At 49.2% G+C, this 21,816-nt stretch overlaps 1 protein-coding gene across 1 annotated transcript in view; it reads right to left on the bottom strand.

Annotated features, from left to right (window-relative positions):
- Positions 1-21,816, bottom strand: part of MVB12B (multivesicular body subunit 12B) — a 181,437-nt gene that overhangs the window by 105,334 nt on the left and 54,287 nt on the right. The window contains exons 3-5 of the mRNA XM_040482333.1: positions 20,291-20,387; positions 12,361-12,490; positions 8,446-8,568 (exon numbers count right to left, since the gene is read on the bottom strand). Of these exons, the coding sequence (XP_040338267.1) occupies positions 8,446-8,568; positions 12,361-12,490; positions 20,291-20,387 (350 nt within the window). The remainder of the gene's footprint in view (positions 1-8,445; positions 8,569-12,360; positions 12,491-20,290; positions 20,388-21,816) is intronic.

Here is a 21,816-nt window from a genome sequence, read left to right as displayed (position 1 = left end):
AGCTCGGTGACACCGGCACTTGAGAGATATTCAGAGAACCCTCCCCTGTAGGTCTCTTTCGCAGGGCTCTCATCATCGCCAGAATAAAGCAAACTGCTCGTAACCCCGATTCATCGCGGGCTCGGGAGCCATTTGAGCTGTGACGCCAGGACCCTCTCGTGTATGGCGTCCACATGTTCTCCTCGGCCACCATCTATGGCACCGGCGGACTGGACCCCGGCCAACATCCGGGTGTCTCCTGAGAGGGTGTGAGTGCAGACTGCGAGGGCAGCTTCCGACCGGAGGAGCCCAGGAAGACAACGGGCTCCCCCAGCCCCACGTGCACACTCTGGGAAGCCCCCGGCTCCCAGCTGCTGGTCAGGAGCCTGGAGAGGCCGCACGTGAAGACGGCTGGGACACCTGGCTGGCTGCTCCACAGCCAGTGACCCGGGCACAGGCAGCCTGTAAGCCACAGGCAGCTCACCTGCTCGGGTCCAAATCCGAGCTCTGTGTGACCTTGGGAAAGGAATTTAACCTCCTGCGTCTCAGCTTCTTCATCTTGAAGTGGATATGAATAACAGTACCCTAATTCACAGAGCTGTTATTAGGATTAAGTGAGTTCTTATTTGCAAAAGCACTTGCAAAGTGTTGGAGACCCAGCAAATGCAAAGGCAAGTCTGTACTGGCTGGCTGGCTGGCTGGCAGAATAAATGGAAGGTGGAGAAGGATAATACAGGATACCTGGTCCTGTGTATCTAAACCAGCTCACTTTATACATTTAATACACATTCTGAGTGCTTACCATGTGCCAGGCACCTGGTGTTCAAAAGTCCCTGCCATTTGGGGGCCACACATTTTTCACTGACGCTTAACTGAATTGAGTTGACATGGCCAAAAGAACTTGCTAGATTTCCATACACGGCGGTACATTATCATCTGTATTTCTGTGTGACTAACCTTTTCCGAAGCTTTACGAGAGAAGGAAACAGGAGAATCCCTGTTATCAATAAGCCAGCAGATCTAGTCATAAGAGCAAACATAAATATACGTAGCAATGACAGGGAAATGTGAAATGCCAAATTGTCTGGTGTGAGAAACTGGAGGAGGGGAAGGGGGGGAAGCAGCCCGGGCCGGGCTTTCTACAAGAGGCAAAGGCTACCCTAGGCCGGAAGGTGGACAGGACCAAGCCTCAGTATTCTGGAGTCTGGCCTGCCTCTTCCAGGAGGGCCTGGGGCAGGCATGAGGGGAGATACACAGCAATGGCCAGAGCAGAAATGGTTCTGGAATGAGGCGGAGATGGTTCTGGAATGAGGCTGAGATGCTCGGGAGTCAAGAGATTCACCTGGATTGATGCAAGATGATATGGGAGATAGGTCAGATAACAGGAAGCCAGTGAAAGTTCCAGAAAGAAAAAAAGAACACGTGCGAGTCTAAAAACCTCAACGGGACAGCAGGCAACCCAGGACTTTGAAGTTCCAGGCAGAGAATATAAAGGTGAGCAATTGACCTGAAGTAATACCTGAGCCCCAGGAAGCTCAGGGTCTAATCTCACTTTGATTTGGTGTTCGGGTCCTGCCCCTGCGGACGGCTCTCCTCCGAGACGCCCCGGCTGTTGGTTCTGTTGAACAGAGTGGGTGGAAGGTACCAGGAGCAGAGGAGAACTCAAATACACGGTGAATGCCCATGCTTGTGCTCTACGTGAGAGAAACATCTGCCTTAAGTCTTCATCTTCAAAGGGGTGACACGGCACGGAAGGATATGAAAATGTGTATCCCATCTTCACAGTTAAACCAACAAAAATGTGTGTGGTTTTCATGTGAAGGAAAAGGAAGTCTAATGATCCCAAGTGAAGCCAGACCCACAGCTCTGCCTGGGCACGCCCTGCTGAGGTGCAAGGTTCTGAGGGCCCTGCTGGACCGGCCAGCCCCAAGCCCTCCTTCAGGGGGACCAAGCCAGGGTGCTCCCCCGGGGCTCATGTGCCCCCAGACAGTCCTGCTCCTGTGGAAGGGAGCTCGGAATCCAGGCCATACGGTTTACTATTATGGGGGAAGAAGAGAACCAACAGAATCCATCTTTGGTCTTGCCTGCTCATCTCACCTTGATGCAGGACACAGACAGCCCTTCTCATAAGTGAGGAACCTTAAAGAACAGCTTTCAACTCTGAAAACCCGTCCCGTCCCCTCCCCTCCCCTCAGCTGAGCCTCCGGCATCAAACCTATAAACGAGGCAAGCCTGCTGGGCCTCCCGATAGGCAGGATCTCCAGTGCCGGTGGCAAATACCTCAACAGGGAAACTCGGCCTCCCTGATCGGTGCCAGCCTGGACCCCCCGTTCAAGTCCGGCAACAACAGGGCAGGTGACACATGTCATCTATAGCACAGAAACCGTCTCATAACTGACCACCGACAGAGGCGGCCTGCGGAGTTTAAGCTGTCAGTTTCGACAACAGGATGCCAGCCCATGAGCCGAGGCTCCGTCCGGGTTGCTGGCTTATTCTGCGGCTTGATCAACTGGCGGAGCTGATCCCACATCCCCAGGAAGGCGGGGTCAAGGAGGCCGGACAGAGTGTGGCGGCTCAGGGGCCTCTGACAACGGCTGTGATGGGGGAGTTGGGCCTGGGCGTGCACGGCCTGAATTCCAGATCCTCAAAGTGCGATTTTCTCTCTCCTTTAGGAAGAGCCATTAACCTTTCCGATGACAGCCCTGGGATCGGAGTGACGGAACGATTTTTGAGGTCAGCAAGGATCTATGTTCTCAAAACCTGACATCGACAAGCAAAAGTTGTGACTGAATCCTGGTGTCCCTGAGAGGAAGACTAAACGCGTGTGACAGACCTTCTGCAATCAAAATGCCCCATTTCCCAGAGTATCTGTCACAGATTGATAACATCCACGCAAAAAGTTAAGTACAATTATGTCTGTCACTAAGAAACATACTTTGGAACCTGTGACTGACAACTCGCTGGGAGCTGACAAATCACCGGAAGATTACCGGAACAACTCAGGGCAGTGACACGCGCCTTATGAGGGAAGCTCAGCCCCGCCTGGCACCTGGGAGAGGCTCCCCAGAGGCCGCACCTCGCAGGCGAAGGCTGCAGGGCAGGACTCAACAGCTGGCAGAGGAGCGTGTGCTCTGCGGCTCCCTCTCCCAGGGGAGGGACAATGTCAGCGGAGGATCGTAGGACGTGCCCACGGCCTGAGGTGGCAGCTGGTCCTTCAGAAACACGACATGTAAGACTCGGGCCGGCGGGAAGGGCAGACAGGAGCTCCTGGAACCACACACTCCACCTTTCCCGGGACAGCCCAAGCCCGGTGTCCACATAAGCTAGAAATTCTAGCACCTGGGAGTCCAGACTACTTATTTCAGACGAACTTGGAAAGGGACAAAATCCATGCCAAGGCCGGGACACAGACACCAGGTCAGCACTGCAGAGGGCCCTCTGTGCCCTCCATCCCAGGGAGGGTGCCACACAGCCCTCCACAGCTCTCCGAGCCTCCTCCCCAGACACCAGCACTGGTGAGGGGAAGGGGACAACGGCCACAAATCAGACAATGAGGAAGCACTAAAAGCCACACACACAGAGCAGACCACGGCGACAAACACCCACTGCTCTGCGCCCTCTCCACCTGCCACAGCTCCCTGGAGTCACCTCTGACAAGGAGTCTGAATCTGAGGGTGGGGATGGGATATACTTTTTTTTTTTTAATTTTTTTAACGTGTATTTATTTTTGAGATAGAGAGAGACAGAGCGTGAACGGGGGAGGGTCAGAGAGAGGGAGACACAGAATCTGAAACAGGCTCCAGGCTCTGAGCTGTCAGCACAGAGCCCAATACGGGGCTCGAACTCATGGACCGCGAGATCATGACCTGAGCCGAAGTCGGCCGCTTAACCGACTGAGCCACCCAGGCGCCCCGGGATATACTTTTTAAATAAGGCTTATGAAGAACCCTGCAGGTCCGAAAAGTCTCGATTTTTTTGTCTTCTGGGATTGCCCACGACCCATCCCCACCTGGAAACACTTCTCTGCCTTGTACCCACTGACCATTCAAACACCTGAAGCCAATTGCCAGGTCTCTACTCAGGTCAAAACAGCAATTCCTCATACTCTAATTCGGTGCTCAATTTGGGTAAGTTTCACAAGGAGGTGTGTGGCAATCGACGTGACCCTCCAACGAACCCGACAGGTGTGGGACACCACCTCCTGGGACACGCCCCACTGGGCACACCAGGAGGCATTCCACACAACCCCAGTTCGTGCCCAGCCTGGTCACTGCACACAAATCACTGCTAAGCCGGGTCTCCTCAGTTTGGTTCTTGTGCAACTGACTTTTTTAACCTGGGGAGGGGGGTGATATGCCGTCCGTTTTCACCCATCACCTTTCATCTCCTGGTTCCAGCAGGGTGTTCTAGCTGTAGAGGAGATGCAGAGTATTGACTCTGTCGTTCAGCACATCAGCACTCCCTAATGACTCTGTGTCATCTGCAAATTTGATAAGCATGCCTCTGATGTCTTCATCAAGCCACCGGTTCTACCGTTCAGCAAGCCAGGGGGCAGCAGTCCACCAGGGGCCCCCACCCGGGACAACACGGAACCGTTCATTTATCCACACTCTGGGGCCGCCGGTGCTCCATCAGTTGTGAACCCACCTGCCTCCCAGAGCTTTTCCAAACCTCGGAGCCGGGGGCAGCAGAACCACATGTAAGAACCCGGCGTGAAATGGAGCAGTTGGGGGCTGCTCTGGTTGAAGCAGGAAGGCGCTTCCCTCTGCCCTAAGGCAGCGGCATGGAAGAGAACCAGAAAAGCCTGGATCCACAGACCGATCGTCTGCTTGTATGTATCAGGCGGACTCGCAGAGCTGTGGCCGCCTTGGAGGATGGATGGGGAGATGGGACTGTGTCTCAGCCCCAAGGCCGGACCACCCTGACCGGGGTGCATGGAATGGACAAGCCGAAGGTGGAGCCGCACTGATGCCCGGAGAGAACATGGGCTCCATGCTCCTGGAAGAGGAGGCAGGTCCTTCTTTGCTTGGAAGTGGTTGGCAAATGTGTGCAGCGATGTATGTGTGTGAGATAAAGGTTTCCTGAATGAGGAAAAAGAGCACTGCCAACACGCCTCATCCTGCCTCTTGCCGTGAACTTTACCAAACACTGTGTCCATTCACTGGATACAACCGAGGGGCTCCCTTGTCTCTGCGGGGGCCTGACCATTCCAAAAGGAAAAGACTATCATTCTCTGCAACAACAGGAAGGAAACAGGCAGGAAGTGCTTGCTCCCGGGGCCAGGAACTGCCTCTGAAAAGAGAGGGCAGTTCTGCCAGGACCATGAGGTCCTCAGGTGATGACCCATCAACTCTGGAAAAGTCCACCAACCGTTCCTTTTGTCTGAAATAAGCTGGGGATAACAGTGCTCCAAAAAGACGGCATGGGATTCTTTGAAACATGAGGGACAACATAAGAAATGGGGAGGCAGAGCACACATTTTTAGCTTCTGAGGCAAAAGCCTGAGCTCAAGCAGGCAACAGGGTCTTTACCGGCCCCTCCCTCGGTCCCTTCCAGTCCCCTCAGCGAGATTTGCTGGGAAAAACGGCCTCCCGGCCGCCTCCAGATCTGGTCAGTAGAGGGCGCTGCACCACCGCACACTCTCTCTAGCCTGGCTTTGCCACCTGATCCCTGTGTCCACACAAAGACCGCACTTGGAAGTATTTCTTAAGCTTGGGCTAGAGTCAGAAAAGGGTCCAAAAGTGCTCAGGGACTCAGGAGTCGTCAGGGGCAGGAGGTGGAGGTGGGGGTGGGGGGGGGGGTGGGACTGCAGCACAGGGTCCTAGGCTGTGAGAGAAGCATTTGTTGCAAAACTGAGTACATGTCTAGGTCTGTGCGGAGCGCTAGAGATAACAGATACCGGACATGGTTCCTGCCCTCAAGGAGTTCACACGACCACGACCACAACCCAAAGTGAAGGCATGATGACCAAGAAGAAGCACTCAGAGAGAAAAGCCCAGCCCAGGCCCAGCCCCAGGGCATTCAGGGAAGGCTTCCTGGCAGAGGAAGCATTTGAGCGGACATCTAAAGCAGGGGAATCTAAGACACACCTGTTGCACACAGGCTTCCACGTGAGCAAAGGCATAGAAGCCTGAAAAAGGAAGGGAAGACAAGAGTACTATTTTAGCTTAAAGTTTGAAGCTTCGGCATGGGAGAGAGTTCACAGGAGCTGGATTTGGAGGCCTTCACCCCATGGGCCCCATGCAGACCCCCACATGGGAAAACTAGCATCGCCCACAGAGATAAAGCTATCACATTCCTCTGCCGGAGACCCGACAGACCTGAAGCCTCCAGGAAAATACTCATCATTTCATAAATCTTCAGTGGACATTTTGAGTGAATCATCAGCATTTCATTTTTTAAAAGTCAAAGGTACTAGTTAGGGAAACAATACAAAAAGCAAAGACGCCAAAACCGCCCCCGTGCATTAGGAGGCTCCCAGAGATGTGCATGCCACCTAGGAAGTGCTGCCCAGTGCCGGAGGAGAGCTTGGGACAGACAGTGGCTTTTACTGGGAAGCATTAATGTAACATTCGATTATCCTACTGCACAGTGGCAGACTTAACTCAGTCATATGACAATACCTTTTATATGGACTATTCTGACATCTGCTTCATTTGGCAAGTAAAACAAAACTGATCCAAATTCCTTGGAGCCATTGCAAACCACAACAAGAGTTTCTGTATAAAATATACAAGCCTTGTGAACCCTTCGTTCTGATACAAAGAATCTCCAATTCTACCTGGTTCCCCGTGGCCAGTGTTCCCAGGCCCTCTTGCTTCCATCGCTGGTGACCGTGCTCTCTGGCTGACTGGCAAGCTTCTGTCGGGGGAGCTCTTCGTGCTTTAACCGAGACAACCAGTGCTCTTTATCCGACAGAAACTTAGAGCTGCCCGGAGGGGCTGCCCGTATCTAGCCCCTTCCAGACCCTGTGATGTCAATAGGTAGCAGCTGTGACTACTCCCGGGCTACGGGTTTCAGCTGACCTGAGCACAGGTGATGGGCCTGGGCTGTCCCCCAGTGCAGCTGACAGTGACCACAGCCACGCAGGTGCCCTGGGCACTGAGAAAGTGCTGAACTGAACTGAGCTGCGCTGGCCTGGTACTCCTAAACCAGAGACATCCACTGTTCAGTGTACAACTCTGGGAAGCTCACTGGCTATTCCTGTCTCTTCATGCCAGAGGGAGGCTGAAAACTACTTGCAAAGTTTCAGGCGATTCCAGGTGGTCAAGTTTAAGTATCGCTCAGGGTTCGTGAAACTGTCATGAGGAAAGACCAGATTGGCTTTATGGGGGATGTCCCGAGAGACAGAGTCCTCTGAGCTGCTGGCTCACGCCAGTGGTGTTCTGCCAAGGTCGGGGCGGGCGCTCAGCTAGAGGAGCAGTGTGCGGAGAACCGGTGGCTACACCAGGCTCTCCTCTGCACCTCCTGGAGGGCAGGGTGTGGTCTGTGGGGCCCAGGAGGAGCCCCACAATCTGTTCCCGACAGACGCTGTTCATCTCTATTCACCCATGTGGAAGCTCTTAGATTCCTCATTTGTGCTACATCAATCCCCAAACAGCACTGCCTCGCCAATTCTTACTTGTTTTATTTATTTTTGTAATCCCTTTCTCAAATTTAGTCCCTCACGGCTGTTTGTTCCTTGCCCTCAAATAATTCACTACGAGTAAAGCAGAGGGGTTTTTTGTTTGTTTGTTTTTATTGAACTATGGTTGGCTTACAACGTTCTATTAGTTTCAGGTGCACAGCACACGAAATTGACAATTCTCTGCGTTAGGCAATCCTCACCATGGTAAGTTTAAGGGCTGAGAGGGAAGAGTTTTTATTTGACAGGATTCTTTTCACCATCTACTTTTTGCTGAAAGCATAGAGACCATTACTACGTCTATTACAACTGAAATCAGGTACAGAGTGACCAGTTTGCTCACCTAAGCTTCTCTGCAGGATTACTGAAACCAACATGCCCTGAAAACCTTCTCACTATTCTCTCATACCCAAACTACCCATTTCTTAGTTTGTGGCTCACTGGGAAAAGAAATGATACGAAAATGAACAAAATTACTTACCAACCCTCAAATGAGTTGTTGGCCGAGGCAGAGAAGGAATTCTACCTTCTTATGGCCAGTGTTCCCAACCACGTGGCTATAAATCACGCGTTTGTGTGCAGGTATGAGCTCTTTAGAATAGCAAGCCAATTTAAAGTTGCATATTCTGCTATTTTAGGAGCCTGCAGAATACGTACAAAACAGAATACAGAATGGCCTTTACATTCGTGTAATGCAAACATTTCTAATTGGGTTTTTAAAAATCTCCTCGGTTTACTGCTTCTGCAGTTTTCAGCACACACTAAGTGGAGCTGTTCTGAGACCCGAGACCACAAGACCGTAACGCACGTAACAGCATAGGATACCATTGACAAGGCCTCACCTGGGAAGGTTGGGGGCCGGGGTGGAAGCAGCGGATGACTGGGAAGGCGTTGTGGGTTGAGATGAGTCATGATTCCTGGGGACTTTGCCCATTCGATACCAGATCCCCATGCTGTTCAGTTCCCTTTAGGAGAAAAGAGAAATCTTCATGGTGTGGTTTAGCACAAAGCATTTACCTGAGGAACAAAGTGAACCAATTCATTGAAAAGAATCATAGCCTCAAATACCGGGGAGTCCACTCTTGCCCACAATGATCACTTATGTCACCTCCCTTTGCGCTCCAGATGTAACAGTTCAGAGCCTAATGTGAAGTCAACTGTCCCAACAAGGCAGGTTTCTCTGACATGCCATCTTTAGCCACCCCGGAGCTGCTTCCCGGTTATACTATGGACATTTTCCTTAGTTCTCAGCCCTCAAAATTCTTTTCATTTTGCCATTTCACTGTAGGTAATTATGTAATGATCCACTTGAAGTCCTTTACCTGGTCAGCATGAGACAGATGGGGCAACAATGGATGAATGGATGCGTGTGCCTGGCTTTTTAACAACGGCGGGGTGGGGGGGTGGGGGTGGGTGGAATTAGCCCCACCCTGCTCAAGGACACATCCCAATTTCTGGATAAAGCTCCTACTGCCTGGATGTCACCAGCAGTTGGCCTCATTCTCGTGGTCAGTTTGGGAGATCTCTTCAAGCCACAAAGCCTGAGGCATGTGCCCCACAGACCACTACAACCACGAGTGGTCCCAAAAGGGCTTGACAAATGCCACATCAGGTTTCTTGTTCCGTGATCCGCACACCCACTGCAGTCCACCCCCACAACACCCAGTTAGGAGTGGTTATGAGACTGGTTCGGTCTTTGGAGCTGGAATGGGATTATTTTAGCCACATCCAGTTTACAACTTCTCAGCTGCCCCACAGAACTGCATCTCGTCAAACCATGAGGACAGACTTCTGCAGTGGATACTTCTAGTACCTCCTCACTACACCATAGGAACTCTTCTAAACCACAAACAGGTCTTATTAGACGGATGATTCCCATCAGCTATGCTGATTTCATCACATCTTGGCAATGGCCTCGGAGGAGCTGTTGTCATGCTGAGGTGTGTTTCCCCCAGCCGACAACCTCAAACTCTTGCAAAGTAATATATGTGCTCATTTTTAAGAAGAAGGGGACTCAGAGTTCTAGACACTGTTCTCCTTCTTAACAATAGCACTGGAGGCACCTGGCTGGCTCAATTGGAGCCGCATGTGACTCTTGATCTTGGGGTTGTTAAGTTCAAGCCCCACGTTGAGTACAGAGATCACGTAAAAATAAATATTTTAAAAAACAACGCGGGAATTGTCATCTTATGGAAAAGAATTTTTGCTCCAAGATGATACCAAATATGCTAATTTAGCAATCTTTTCAAAATGATATAAAAGAAAGAAGATTCTAGTTTTGATTATCAAGATATATATGGTAACAATCTATTCTTTAGAATTATTTAAACTGGTTAAAAATGGAGTCTTTTAAAGTACTATAGCTTGTAATTTAAAATACACATAGTAACTGACATTAGACTTTAAAAGTTCATTATTGGGGCATCTGGCTGGCTCAGTCGGTTGAGCATCTGACTTTGGTTTGGGTCATGATCTCACGGTTCATGGGTTCAAGCCCCCACGTGGGGCTCTGTGCTGACAGCTCAGAGCCTGGAGCCTGATTCGGATTCTGTGTCTCCCACCCTCCCCCACTCGTGCTCTCAGAAATGAATAAATATTAAAAAAAAAAAAGTTCATTAAATGACTTTTTATTTGTATGTAAATAGCTGCTCCTAAAATACCTAAAGTATGGTCATTCTCTTAACTATTTCCTCCTCCTGTAATCCTGTTTATACAATTAGTTTAAACCATGTTGCAAAACAGGACTTTTCAGTGTGTAGGAAGAGGATGATCATAGAATCCTTCTTAGGGACCACAAAATCCTGAATCAGGGCATTCAGATTCCACAGCCGAGAGTCTAATTGTGCACCAAGATGAAAATCAGGTGTTCCTGAGACACTTGCTCCCCAGGTGCTCCATGCAAACACCACATTCCCAGCCACTGCCCATGGGAGAGCTCCACGGAGAAAGGCTTGGCTTATAGAGTGAAGACCTGAGCTCAAGTGAACAAGAAGCAAAATAGAGCACAACCCAGATATAGAGGTCACTGCAAAAGCCAAGTAGGAGAGTGGACCCATGGGGGCCCACGGGGACGGGCATGGTACCTGCGAAGTTGGACAGGAAGAGAGGCCCGTGGCCAGGGGCACCAAAAATGATCTATGGGACTCACTGGTTGGAGAGACCTGAATTTCACTTGACTGAATATAATGAACACCAGTCATCTTTTGGGCATCCAGCATCCACTCGTCCCTCTTTCTGACTCTTTGCTTTCCCTCCATATCTGGGGGGCAGCTGTCTCCTCAGTCGTAGCCCCTGGGTTCCAACAGAGCCAATCCTGCCTCCGGTTCAGGCCTGGTTTCTCAGAGAATGACATTTTCCAGGGAGCAGTGATGAGTTCAGGGTGCACATGACCCCCGTGAGATCAATCAGGACCACTGAGACTGAATTCTAGAACTTGTTTGAATGATCAAGAACAAAGACTTGCTCTCTGCCTCAGAACTTGAACCTGGAGGATGAGTAGGCGGAGCTCCCACACCACCATGAGTCCACTGGGGAAGAGCAGGTGGAAGAGAGGCATCTACCCCAAGGAATCTGGGAAAGGAGGTAAACATGGCAGAAACCAGGTCCTAGGGATGTCCTCTGAGCACCTACTTCCAGCCACACCTGAAGCCATCCTGCCCTCTGATCTCTGCTGTTACGTCGGCCAATGAATTCTTCCTTTTGCTTAAGCCAGCCTGGGTTGGGTTTCTTGTCACTTACAATCTAGAGCTCAGAGTGAAATCCTGAGATTCTTTGTACTTAGTATTTATAAAACAGCTACAGAGCTGGGCCCACGTCTGGTACTGAGGCTACCGGGTGAATAGGACACAGTGGGCCAAGCCCTCAGCAGTCCTCTGCTTATCAGGGAGGATGAACATCAGACTAAAGAATTGCACAAGGAATTATCATGTAGTCATGCAATATTCATGTTTCTTCCTGACTCTAAACCCTCCGATGGCTCTCCAATGCTCTTGGAATGAAATCCAAACTTCCGCCACGATTGTGCGAGGTCCTGCTAACCGCTCACTCCAAACCCCGGCTCATCCTCGCTTGCCCATGCCGGCCACACTGGGCTGCTTTCTGCTCCTGAACATGCCACACCCATTCCCACCTTTACACTCACTCTTCTCCTGGGCCTAGAAGGCTCTGCCTTCAAGTCTCTGCAGAGCTGCTTTCTTCTTGACATTTACATCTCTGTCAAATGTCACCCTCCTGACACCCTCGCTGAAGTAGCCTCCGTTCATTGCTGTTTCATTTTCGCCATTAACTGAAATGGTCTCGTTTATTTCTTGTTTGCTGCTTGTCTCCCCTTTTAGAAGACCAGCTCCATGAGAGCAGGTCTTTGCTTGCTCCCTCAGCACCACAGCCGGGGTCTTTGGCCCTGAGGGACAAAACGGGTGCTCCTTAAACTCTGGTGGGGCGAATACACAATGTAGAGGGTTGAGGCCAGGTGGTCAAAAAGGAGCGAATATCTGGGCTTTCAGGTATGTGGAAAGGCCCCCGAGAAGCCTGAAGGACGAACACACAGGAGGACAAGGGAAAGAAAGTCCCTTAGATGGAGAAGGCAGTGTGAGCAGAGGCACAGAGGGGTCAAGGGCTTTGCGTCTGGACTGGCAGCAGCGTAAGCAGGAAGGGCCAAGAGCCCCCGGGTCACACACCGTCTCGGGACCTCAGCCCTGGGAGTGACCTGAGCACTCCTGGCAGAGAGAAGAGAGGAGATCAGCGTTCCTGAGACTTACCCAATAAACGTGTACTGAGGGGGGGCCTGCTTCGTCCGGCCCATGATCCGAATGTCACAAATCGCAGCTTCAGTTGAATCCCGTGGGATAAACTTAATGCACAGCCTCTTTTTTCTAAAAGCCACTTCCTCTGAAGAAAAGGACAAGAAAAGGTATGAGTCTACCAGAGACGCCAACATCTCTATTCTGAACGCCGTGTCTCCTGTCACGCTCCCTTCTTGGCAGCAAAAGCGACCGGTCATCCCAGCCACTGGGCTGCACCCCTCCTGCCCTCCACAGGCTGGGACTGCAGGGTAGGCACCAGGAGCCCTGCCCTGCATTCGGGACCTGACCCCAGACACCCCTGCCGGGAAGGGCTTCCAGGGGTGCACACGCCTCTGCAAGGAGCAGCAGCTTGGAATAAACCCGTGGAGCTGGCTTCACAGCCACATAACTGCCACAACCATCATCTGCTCACTGCTCAAGCCATCAGGGACATACCCACGGACACCCTGAGTATTAATGCTTTTTGCCACTGGGGCTTTTCTTCTTTCTTTTTATTATGGAAAATTTCAAACATTCCCCAAAGTAGGGAGAACAACAGAATGAATGAATCCACCTGTTCTCATCATCCAGTTTCAACACTGTCAACAATGGACAAGCTGCTGTCACCTCTTTCTTTCCCCCGCTCCCTGGCAGTTTTGCTGGAGGATTTAAAATGAATCCCCACCCCGTGTCACATCGCCCATCAATATCTCAGTAAGCATCCAAGGCAAACGATCAGTTTTCGTATGACCCGCGTGCCATTATCACAGCTAACAAAATGAACAATGACTCCTAACTATCACAAACAGTCTATATTTAAGTTTTCTCTATTATTCTCAAAAAATATCATTTTTTAAAAATTTTTTTTTCAACATTTATTTATTTTTTGGGACAGAGAGAGACAGAGCATGAACGGGGGAGGGGCAGAGAGAGAGGGAGACACAGAATCGGAAACAGGCTCCAGGCTCTGAGCCTGAATCAGCCCAGAGCCTGACGCGGGGCTCGAACTCACTGACTGTGAGATCGTGACCTGGCTGAAGTCGGACGCTCAACCGACTGCGCCACCCAGGCGCCCCACAAAAAATATCATTTAACTATCGCTTTCCCTGGATCAAGATCCAAACAATGTCTATGCACCAGCTCTGGTTGTTAGGACTCTTAGGTTCCTTTTATTCTGTAACAACCTCTCCACCCTCCCCTCTTCTTCAGGGCACTGACAAGTTGGTAAGATTGGGTCATTCTCCTGTATTTCCTGTAAGGTGGCAGTTAGAGTGGAAGGCTTGATTAGATTCAGGTTAGGTTTTGTTTGTTCGTTTGGTTGTTTTTTTAGGTAGGAATGCTTCACAAGTGGTGCATATATGTCCAACAGTGTCCTATCATGAGGTATGGCATCCGGCTGTGCCACCCCGGGTTCCCATGGTGTCGGCCCGGAACTTGGGTTATAAAGTCCCCAACAACCTTCCTTCGAGCAGTGTTTTCATCCACTGAGGACTGTTACCTAGATCCATAATCTCATTAAAGTTTTCAAAATGTCCGTCTTCTAATTCTGGGATTCCTTCTGCATTTATTAGCTGGAATTCTTCTACATAAAAAATAACTTTTCTTCGTCAACTACTTGGTCTCCCTGAAAAAGGCGTGGTATAGGAAAGGAAAGAAAAACACATGATTCTTTGCTCTTACCTATTAAATCTTAGAGCAATGAGTTGGTGATGTAGCAACCTCCAATGGTGACCAACCAGGTGTTTTTTGGTTTGCTCATTTGTGGGTTTTATTCTTTTAAGTTTTATTTATTTATTTCGAGAGAGACAGAGAGAGCCAGCTGGGGAGGGGCAGAGAGACAGGGAGAGAGAGAATCTCAAGCGGGCTCTGTGCTGTCAGCACACAGCCTGACTCGGGGCTCGAAGTCACGAACCATGAGATCGTGACCTGAGCCGGAACCAAGAGCTGGATGCTTAACCGACTGGGCTACCCAGGCGCCCCCATTTGTGATTTTAAAAAATGAATTTCAATCCATTGCAGCCACTCAATACATGAGTCTGATGTATCCGGGTTGAAGTCCCAATTCCGCCATCAGCTCTATGATCTTAGGAGAGTGACTTAATTTCTCTGAGCCTGGGTTTCATTATCTGCAAAAGGGAGTTAATGGAACCCCACCCCAAAGGGACACTGGGTGGATGAAATGTGATACCACATCATATGCTTCACTTAGCCCAGTGCCTGGCACATAGTAAGTGCTCGAAAAAGCACAGCCATGAATGTTCTTCTCGTCATTATTACCAGTAAACCTCTAGCACACAATTTATGTCAGTGTTTGGCATTGACTTTCAGGACCTTTCAGTTCTGGGGCAGAAAGTACGCACTTTCAAATCAGACAACAGAACGGGGAGGGAAGGGCAGTCCCGCCGCTGGTCTTGGCTTGACCGAGGGGGGATCGCCATCAGTGGTGGTGCCTCGTAGACTTGGGAGTGGGGAGGGGAGGAAACTCAGGAACTTGGTGGGTTCTTTTCCCAGCAAGGGAACTGAGGGCTAGATCCGATCTATGAGCTAGGAGTAGTAATGTCCTCAATCCAGACCCCAGACATCATACCTCACAAGGCAGGGAAGGTTACCCCGGGCGGGAAAACACCCGTAGCGACCCTGCCCCTTCAGAAACTATTAGCCGGTAAGATGGGACCTTGGAATGTGTGAAGAAGGTGAGACCTTTCCTCCAATAAACGAAAAGGCCGGCATATTACTTGCCTTTGCCACCCTGCTCTTTGCTCCATTCCTCCATCTACAGCAACTCGGGGTAAGAGACGGAGCCACTAATTACACATGCTTAAACAGGCCTGATTCTAAGTAAACACATTATACAGAGTCAATAGAAATGTGTTCAGTCATGCTAATGAACACGGAGGAAGGATACAGCACTTTACTAAAACAAACAGTCTTCCAGTTTTTAAGTACTGTGTGGATAGCAACAAACTATTTTAAATTCATTACAAGAGTCTCATTTCTTTTTTTTGTTTTTTGGCTGACTTCATAAAATCGGGGCCTTAAAGGCGCCGCAAACTGCACAGAGCTGACCACAGGTCTTTCCGGTCGGTCTGGGCTCACCTGGCCCCTGGGAAGAGGCTCTAGGAAACGACATCTAACCCGAAATGAAGAGGCTACCCTAAGCCCACCCCCTCTCCGTGTGTGGTAAGACACTTGTTGGTCACTTGTTGGTGACTCAGGATGTCCACGGGCAGCCAAGTGACAGACCCCCAGTCACGGGGAAGAGGCTTCCCACCCAGATCACAGGGGCTGCACCGCAGCCAGACCACAGGCCCAGACAGGACGCAGCCCTGGGCCGCCTCACTTAACTGGTTCAACAAATCAGGAGGAAAATGCAGAATGGGAAATCCCTCGTGGCTCTCCAGTGTATCGATATAAAGACATCACAAGTCAATTAGTTGTCAAAAACGAACACCAAGGCAAATTTTGAAACTAAGAAAAACACGGGGGAAAAGTGGGAAATGAATACAAGTCCACAAGGCAATTTTAGTTCCTAAACAGACGAGTCACATAAGATTAAGCAAAAGCAGCAAGCGAACACGTGTGAAAATGTTCAGGTCTTGCTAATAAATGATGATGAGAAAATTAAATAAAATTAGAATAGTAAAACTGAATAAAAATTTAAAGCCTACGCCGACAGGCCTGTGGAAAACAGGAGCAAGCCTGTGTCATTAGCGGCACCGTGAACTGGTATTTCTGGAAGTTAATTTGGCAACAGAGAGTACTAAAGCTTATCTTTATGAAGCCCATCCTCCGAGCAAGGTGCTGTGTATGGTAGGTGCCTTAGGTGATTCGACGATGAATTAAACATGAATCTCACCCTCAGAGAAAAAGGTTAGTAGCAAAGACGCGCAAAAGACATAGACGCGGCTAAAATCCAAGCTAAAAACATTGTGAGGTATCTGATATTCCCCCCTCCGTTTTACAGATGAGGAAACTGAGGCCCAGAAGGGTGAAGTCATGTGCTTGGGGTGCTAAGGCCGTAAGTGGCAGAGCCAGACCCTGTATCAGTGAGTCTGACCCCGGAGCCCACGTGCTTCCCCCACGCCAAGCCGCAGCGTGTCCTGACAGAGAACAGGGGGCCACTGAGAGGCAAACCCGATCGCTTCCTTTGGCTTCCGACGGCTACACCGCAGTGCTTACGTTGCTCCCTCCCTCCACTAAACGTGTGCTGTGCCGGCTGTGATGAAAAGTGGAAAGGAGGCAGCTGGCCCCTGCTCTCTTACGGATGACAGTTCCGTCTGGTTACGTTGTAACGCAAGACCTTGTTTTCAGGGCCAGATCACCCACCAGACTGAGCTCCCGGAGGGAAGGGCCAGTATCTTAGTCAGTCACCTTCTCTCGCAAAGCCTGTGGTGCCTGCGGAGGCGTTCATCAATCTTCGCTGACCGTGGAGGAGAGCGAACTTACTTGAAACTGGTACCTCGGGGTCAGAGACGGTTTCACGCAGGGGGCAGAATTAAAGCTCGCCCTTGAAAGCTCAGGGGTGTGGACGCTCAGAATTGAGGGAAAGGGCATTTCAGGCAAGGAAAACAACACGGCAAATAAGTAGAGTCAGGAAGGAAACAGGAGTGAAGAGTGTAGAGTGAGTACCTCAGTGTGGGTCAAGTATAGAGTGCTTGAAGAGAAGGAAAATGTTTGTAGAAGAAGGCTGGAGCAGACCAGAGCGGACCTAAGACCCTGCAGCCTCAAGTACTCGGAAACTCATCACAAGAAAATCATTCAAAATCTTACCCATACCCAAACTGATCTATAGATTCAACACCACTCCTATCAAAACCTAGCTAGCTTCTTTGCAGACACAGACTAATCCTAAAATTCAGGGAAATTCAAAGGACCCAGCATAGCCAAAATAATCCTGAAAAAGAAGAATGAAGTTGGGAGACTCATACTTCCTGGTTTCAAAACTTGCCACAAAGCTACGGTAATCAAGACTGCGTGCTATTGGCGTGAGGAAAGACATACAGATCAATGGAAGAGAACTCAAGAGTCTGGAAACAAACTCACATTTATGGTCAACTGTTCTTCAAGAAGGATGCTGAGACAAGTCAGCGGGGGCAAGAATAGTCTTTTCAACACATCGTGCTAGAACATGACATCCACATGTGAAAGAATAAAGTTAGACCCCTATCTCACACCATACACAGAAGTTAACTCAAAATGGATCAAAGGTATAAATGTAAGAGCTGAAACTATAAACCCTCAGAAAAAAACACGGGCATAAATCTTGGTAATCTTTAGTTAAGCAATGCTTTCTTAGGTATGACACCAAAAACATAAGCAACAAAGGAAAAAAGTAAATGAACCAAGCTCTGTCAAAATAAAAAGCTTGTGCATTTCAAAGGATGTCAAGAAAGTGAAAAGAAAACCCAAAGAAAGAAAATTTTGCAAACCATATAACTGATGAAGGACTTGTACCTGGAATATCTGAAAATACTCTTACAACTCAACAATAAAAAGACAATCCAATTTACAATGCCAAAGGATCAGAAGAGACATTTCTCCAGAGAAGATATACAAATGGCCAGCAAGCACGTGAAAAGCTGTTCAATACCGTTAACCATCAGGAAATGCAAATCAAAACCACATGGAGAGACCATTCCACACCCACTAAGATGGCCAGAATGGTAATGACGAGTGCTGGTGAAGATGTGGAGAAACTGGAACCCTTAAACACTGTTGGTGGGAATGCAAAATCGTGCTGCTCCCCTGAAACACAGTTTGGTGGGTCCTCAAAAAGTTAAATACAGAGTTACCATATGACGCTGGAAATCCCACTCCTAGGTGTGCACCCAAGAGCAAGAAAAACATAGTCCACACCACACAACAACTTGTAATGAATGCTCACAGCAGCATCAATCCTAATAGCCAAAAGTGCAAATGTCCACCAACTGAATGGATAAGCAAAATGTGGGACCTTTAGATAATGAAATATTATCCGGCAATAAAAAGGCATAAAGTACTGACACATGCTACAACGTGGACCTTGAAAAGGTTATGCTTAGTGAAAAAAGTCAATCACAAAAGACCACATGTTGGAGGATCCTGTTTACATGAAGTGTCCAGAATAGGCAAGTCTGTACAGAAAGTAGGTTAGTGGTTGCCCAGGGCTGGGAAGCGGTGGCAAGGTGAGGGCTGGAGAGAAATGGAGAGTGACTGCTAATGAGTAGAGGGTTTTCTTGATGATGAAATGTTTCCAAATTAATTGTGGTAATAGTTGCACAACTCTGTGACTATCCTAAAAACCACTGAAATGGATACTTCAAATGGGTGAATTATATGGTAGGTGAATTATATCTCAATAGAACCGTTACCAGAAAACCCTGATGCATAAATATATAAAACCCTCTGTAAAAGGCACTTAACCACTGTTACAGGGCGGCTCTGTGGCTAACAGTATGGCTGGAGTCTGACTTGCGTGTGTCTTCCAGTTACTCCCCCACTTGAATCTTGGATAAGTTCTTCAAACCCTCAGTAGTTACTGTGCCTCATTTTTCTCATATGTGATGGGTTTAATAATGCTCATCTCTAAATAGGGGTCTTTTGAAGATTCAGTGAAGTCAGGAACCATTTATCACAGGGGTTAGCATCTGTTAGGTTACAACATGTCCGCTCTCATGATTATTAGCTAATACGTATATAACAAGTAAAAACAAAATGGCCAAAAGTGAGAGGACAATTAAGAAAATAAAAATATGCTATACAATGGAATATCCTTGTTTCATTAAAATAATGGCCACGGGTGGTGGGGTGGGGGTGGGGGGGTGCCTGGGTGGCTCAGATGTGGGTTGAGCGGCTGACGCTCGATACCGGCTCAGATCATGATCCCAGGATTGAGCCCCGTGGCGGGCTCCACACTGAGTGTGGAGCCTGCTTAAGATTCTCTCTCTCCCTCCCTTCCTCTCTCACTCTCTCTGTCCTTCTGCCACTCTCCCCCGCTATGTGCTCTCTCTCTACAATAAAGAAATTAAAAAAAAAAATGGCTATGTGGCGTCCGTGTAGATATGCAAAGTCTGGTCTATATGAAATGCTAGCAAGAAAACAGCAAAAAAAATTGTGGGCCCAAAATGGGACTAACTATGGAAAAATAAAGCATGTACGACAAAGAATGAGATCCAGAATTTCACAAGTGAATCATATGTAATAAAGAAAGGATTCTTTGTTTTCCATTTGCTGCTTCACTGTTGGGGACATCCTGAAGTTGGGATCAGTAGTTAAAAATAAAACAAGTTAAGTTGTATCAAAATGGGGAGGCTCAAATATCCAGAGGTTTTCCAGCATGATTTAATAACTGACATGCCTGACAAGAACCTCAAAGCACTCCAGGATCCTGAAGAAGCTTCTATTTGGTCGGGGACGCGCTTCTGCTCGCTGTGGCTCGGGGTCAGAGTATTCACTCACACTTGAACCCTGTGTCCTCTAGCGCAGGCTTTCTGGTTCCGACTTTTCTTGTGTGCTCCAAGAGCCAAAAATAAGGACATTATTGCACCTGTATTCCCCGGGCGTCTTTGATTTTTTTCCTGATGCTTCTGGGTCTCGCGCCAAGGTTGGCTTCCGTTAACACCAGAGGATGGGCTAACCACGAACCACGAGCAGTTTCACCGTTGTGTTCCTGAGGGGGCCGATGCAGCAGGGAGCCCGTCGCAAGAGAAAAGGACATTCTGCTCATTTACACGCTGCTCCCCAGAACACCACAAACTCCTCGGAGAACCAAGTCAGACACGCGTCAGAAGCAGCAGGGTTTATTCACGGGCATGCAGCAAGGCCTCCTGAAATGTTCCCAAAGAAAAATGCCCATGCAAAACCTCTAAAAATACACCTGCAGGAAGAAAAGTCCCGTTGTAATGAGTGGTGCTAAAGGGAGACTCACGTGTGTCCACCGTCTCCTGAATCGGGATGAAGCCCACAGGCAGAGTGTCCTTGATGTCAATGAGCTTCATATCCACTAACACGTTCCCTAAATGACTCTTGGGAAGAAAGAAAAGAGATACAGACTATTAATCTGAACACCCCTGTGGTGGGTTTGCCATTTTGGCTTCGAGATGCATATTTAACACAATGACTGGTGCAGCTTTACGACAGCAGGTTAATTAGAGTAGGTGCCACTTAATGTTCCCCAGCGGTTACACGGGGACGTGCGTGGCCCCCGGGAAGGAGTTTCATCTGCGGCACCTCAAAGCCACTCACTCAGCCACGGCTTTGGTTAGTTGGCTAGACAGCAACCCGGGAGACGCTCGACACATAACCCAGCAGAGGGCAGCTGTGCGCACGCGTCCTGGGACCAGGCTGCCACTCAGCCTGGAGCCTCAGCTCTCGGGGGCCAGCGGGTTTTAGAAAGAGCACGTTCCCGGGGCAGTCACCACAGCAGGAGAGAGCTGCATCGGAGCCTAACGGAGAACCAGTCACCCTCCTGCGCGATGGCCGGTCTGCATATTGACACGTTTTGGCTGCTAGATGCATCCCGTAAAATCCCAAGAATCATAAACTGATACCGAGTGAAAAGCCCTGCTGCCTCAGTGTTACACATCTCCTAAAATGACATGCCCAAGGGCCTCTTAGAGTTTCTGTTCAGTGGCAGTACATGGTGGTCCACAGTGCGCAGTTTCCGTAACCAGTGCAAAAATACCTCCTGCAGACAGCACATCCCATTCTGGAACTGCAAGAGGGGATCGTCTGCAAACATACTGGTGCCTGCAGCCCACACTTCCGGTGGAAACGCTCAGTGCCAACAAGACCTCAGAAAACCAGTCAGGGGATTCTTACCATCTAAACTCTATGCTATGTTCTCTCTTGGTCACTCTCTATTTTCCCCCGTATCAATTTGTAATGGCATCTTTGTGAGGTTAGTCGTTTAACGTCTGTCTCACCACTGGGGTTCAAGAACCACGAGGACCCAAACCATCTGTCATTACTCTAAACCCAAGCTTAGCACGGTTCTTGGCACACGGCAGGTGCTCAATAATGATCTGAACAATTTAACGTTTGGGGGGCACCTTTTCAACGGGGTGGGCCAGAGTCAGCAACGAGATTGGATCTGCTTGGATGACAAGTCAGAACTGTATCAGCGGGGCGCCTGGGTGGCTCAGTCGGTTAAGCGGCCGACTTCGGCTCAGGTCACGATCTCACGGTCCGTGAGTTCGAGCCCCGCGTCGGGCTCTGTGCTGACAGCTCAGAGCCTGGAGCCTGTTTCCGATTCTGTGTCTCCCTCTCTCTGACCCTCCCCCGTTCATGCTCTGTCTCTCTCTGTCTCAAAAATAAATAAACGTTAAAAAAAATAAAAAAAAACTATCAGCAAAAACAAAAGTAACAATAAAAATAAACAAAAAAATGAAAGTATATTTGATAAACCCATCATACCCCAAAAGTGCACAAATGAAATACATTCTCCAGATTTAA

Source organism: Herpailurus yagouaroundi, unplaced genomic scaffold (assembly GCF_014898765.1).
Source record: "Herpailurus yagouaroundi ecotype Mexico unplaced genomic scaffold, PumYag 160, whole genome shotgun sequence".
Lineage (NCBI taxonomy): Eukaryota > Metazoa > Chordata > Mammalia > Carnivora > Felidae > Herpailurus > Herpailurus yagouaroundi.
This window is presented reverse-complemented; position numbering and strand designations above follow the sequence as displayed.